The following is a 2,514-nucleotide window of genomic DNA, read 5'->3' on the forward strand; positions in this document are numbered from 1 at the left end:
TGTGCCGGCAATCTGGGTACCTGACGCAGTGTGCCGTGGCGTTGGCTCCGGTGATGGGCGCTTGTCCAGCAGCTCCTCTAGATTGCCGGCCTCAATGATGGGGAGAGCGAAGGACGGCAAGTCAAACAGTGGTCCCTCCACCTCCACCCCCTTCTTCCCCGTCAGAACCTCGAGCATCAACACACCCAAGCTGTAAACGTCGCTCGCCGGCTTCAGATGGCCTGTCTGAAAGTATTCCGGATCGAGGTACCCGATTGTGCCTACGTAGGCGTATGTGTCATACTCCTTCATCGGGTTCCAGTCGACCGACGCACCGAAGTCCGACAGGCGCGGGACCCAGCTGGAGTCAAGAAGGATGTTGGCCGGCTTGATGTCGCCGTGGATGACCGGCGGTACGGCGTGACAGTGCAGGTGCTCGATGGCGCGCGACACGCCCAGGAGCACATCGATGCGCATCTTCCAGGACACCGTCACCGGCGAGGAGGATGGTTGGTTGTGCAGGTGGTCGTGGAGCGTGCCGTTGTCCATGTACTCGTACACCAATAGCCGCTCGGCCCGCTTCCTCCACAAGGATAAGAGGTGCTTCTCCTTGTTCATGGACCAGCAGCTGGTCCCAAGGAGGCGGACGATGTGCTTGTGCTGGAGCTGCGATAGGATGGCAATCTCCGTGCGGAACTCATCCTCCAGATCGGAACTGATCGGGTGCCGAGCGCGCTTGATGGCCACCTCACGCCCATCGGAAAGTCTGCCCCTGTACACAATTGCTGAGCCACCTTGGCCGATTATGGTATCATCGGCGAAATTATTGGTGGCCGCCATGATCTCTGCCAACGTGAACTCTTCGGTTCCATGCGGTAGAACCTCCCGAGCAACCTCAGTCGGCTCCTGAGAAACAAATGATGAGTAGTGAGCTTCTGTTCATCACAGAAGGGCACGGCACGATCGAAAAACACTCTTGTTCGATCAATTTGTATTTATGTATATATACATACCTGCACCTGGGGCGAACTGGAGGGTGGAGATGCTGAGCTTGTGGCGCTATCTGGAACGAGGATGTTGTAGATTCGATCGAGGCGGCGGGTTATGCCGATGTGGCTGATGATGGGGAAGAGGATGAGGTAGGAGTCGATTTTGTTCTGGACCTCCCTGAACCTGTTGGCCTGCCTCCCGGCCATGGCGAGCTGGTACGCCAGGTTCCTCCCCTGGCAGGACACCACGAGCTCGTGCGCCTCCCGGAGCGTGTCGCCCAGCCCAGCCAGCGGCCGGACCGCCTCCTGACACGCCTCCAGGTGCGGCAGCAGCTCCGCGATCATGAGGACCCGGCGCGCCACCTGCTCGCACTCCCTCCTGTTCTGCCGAGCCGTCAGCGCGGCCTGCATGATCATGGAGATGAGCCCGCCGACGTCCGCGCCGACCAGCTGCGCCACCGTCGCTGCCTGACCCAGCCCGGTCCACAGCGCCATGGCAGCCGCGTAGCGTAGTGATCTGCGCACAGGTCGAGACTCGGAAGTATTGCGGTGGCTGCCTTTGATTCACGCTGAAACCGCTATGTGGCTGTGCTTTACGCGGTTTACGGAGCGGAGAGACAGAGCAACGCGGTGACTTCCACGACTGCTCGGGTCATCACCGTATGTCGCTTGCGACCTTCCGTGCTCTTCTCGGCACTGAGTAGTGGCGAACACAGTAGAGTTCGATGTTACCCCTTTCGACATTTTGTACTGTACGATTTTCATACTAGCTTATTACGATGAGACTACAGTAATTTACCGAAAAATGTTTCATCCTAGGCTCACGCAAGTCGCAGGGCGGAACCCTAAATCGCGTCGCTGGCCTCCTCCTTCCCCTTCCCTGCCTCGCCACCACCGGGGGCGAAGCTCGGGCGGCGGCGGGTGTCTTTTCCACTTCTCGCGGTGATGGCGGCGCGGGCAGCATTGACGCTTGGGGGCACTACACTAGGCAGAGGGCGTGGCGGTGTTGAACGATAGAAGGATATGCGGAATATGATGGATGTTGTACTGCGCCTCATGGGCGAGTATATATAGAGTACAAGACTTGGAAGCTAAGAAACCTCCTAAGGCCTTGTTTGGCCAGGGAGTTTTGACCGGTTTTAAAGTGTATAATCCCAGCGTAATTGATTAAGTGCTCTCAAATCTGCTAACCTAGCTGTTTGGTTGAAGAGTATTGGATGGAGTAATACTGAATTTTGGCTCTAAAACACGTCGGGTCACAAGGGGATGAAAACGCGAGGTAGCCTTCGCGTTTTTTACACGCTGCGAAAGCTGCGAACTCACGCGCATCCTAGCAGAGCTGAGTGCAGCCTGCTCTGCCTAGCGCCGTGTTCACACACGAGAACATGCACGATCACAGCGGGTGGCCACCACATGCATCCACAGCAGGTGTGTTCACACGGGAAAAACTGCAAAGCCTCCTTCAATTTGCTGCTGCACACGCTAGTACCATGAGTACCAAGAAGAGGAAGAGTATTGTCAAGGTAATTTTTCACCAAAAACTCTC

General features: G+C 56.9%; 1 protein-coding gene across 1 annotated transcript in view; it reads right to left on the reverse strand.

Annotated features, from left to right (window-relative positions):
* Window positions 1-1,475, reverse strand: part of LOC124696131 (putative serine/threonine-protein kinase-like protein CCR3) — a 15,263-nt gene extending 13,788 nt beyond the window's left edge. The window contains exons 1-2 of the mRNA XM_047228903.1: window positions 993-1,475; window positions 21-885 (exon numbers count right to left, since the gene is read on the reverse strand). Coding sequence (XP_047084859.1) covers window positions 21-885; window positions 993-1,463 — 1,336 coding nt within the window. The 5' untranslated portion in view covers window positions 1,464-1,475. The remainder of the gene's footprint in view (window positions 1-20; window positions 886-992) is intronic.
* Window positions 1,476-2,514: the final 1,039 nt, after the last annotated feature.

The sequence above is a fragment of the Lolium rigidum genome, chromosome 3 (genome assembly GCF_022539505.1).
Source record: "Lolium rigidum isolate FL_2022 chromosome 3, APGP_CSIRO_Lrig_0.1, whole genome shotgun sequence".
NCBI lineage: Eukaryota > Viridiplantae > Streptophyta > Magnoliopsida > Poales > Poaceae > Lolium > Lolium rigidum.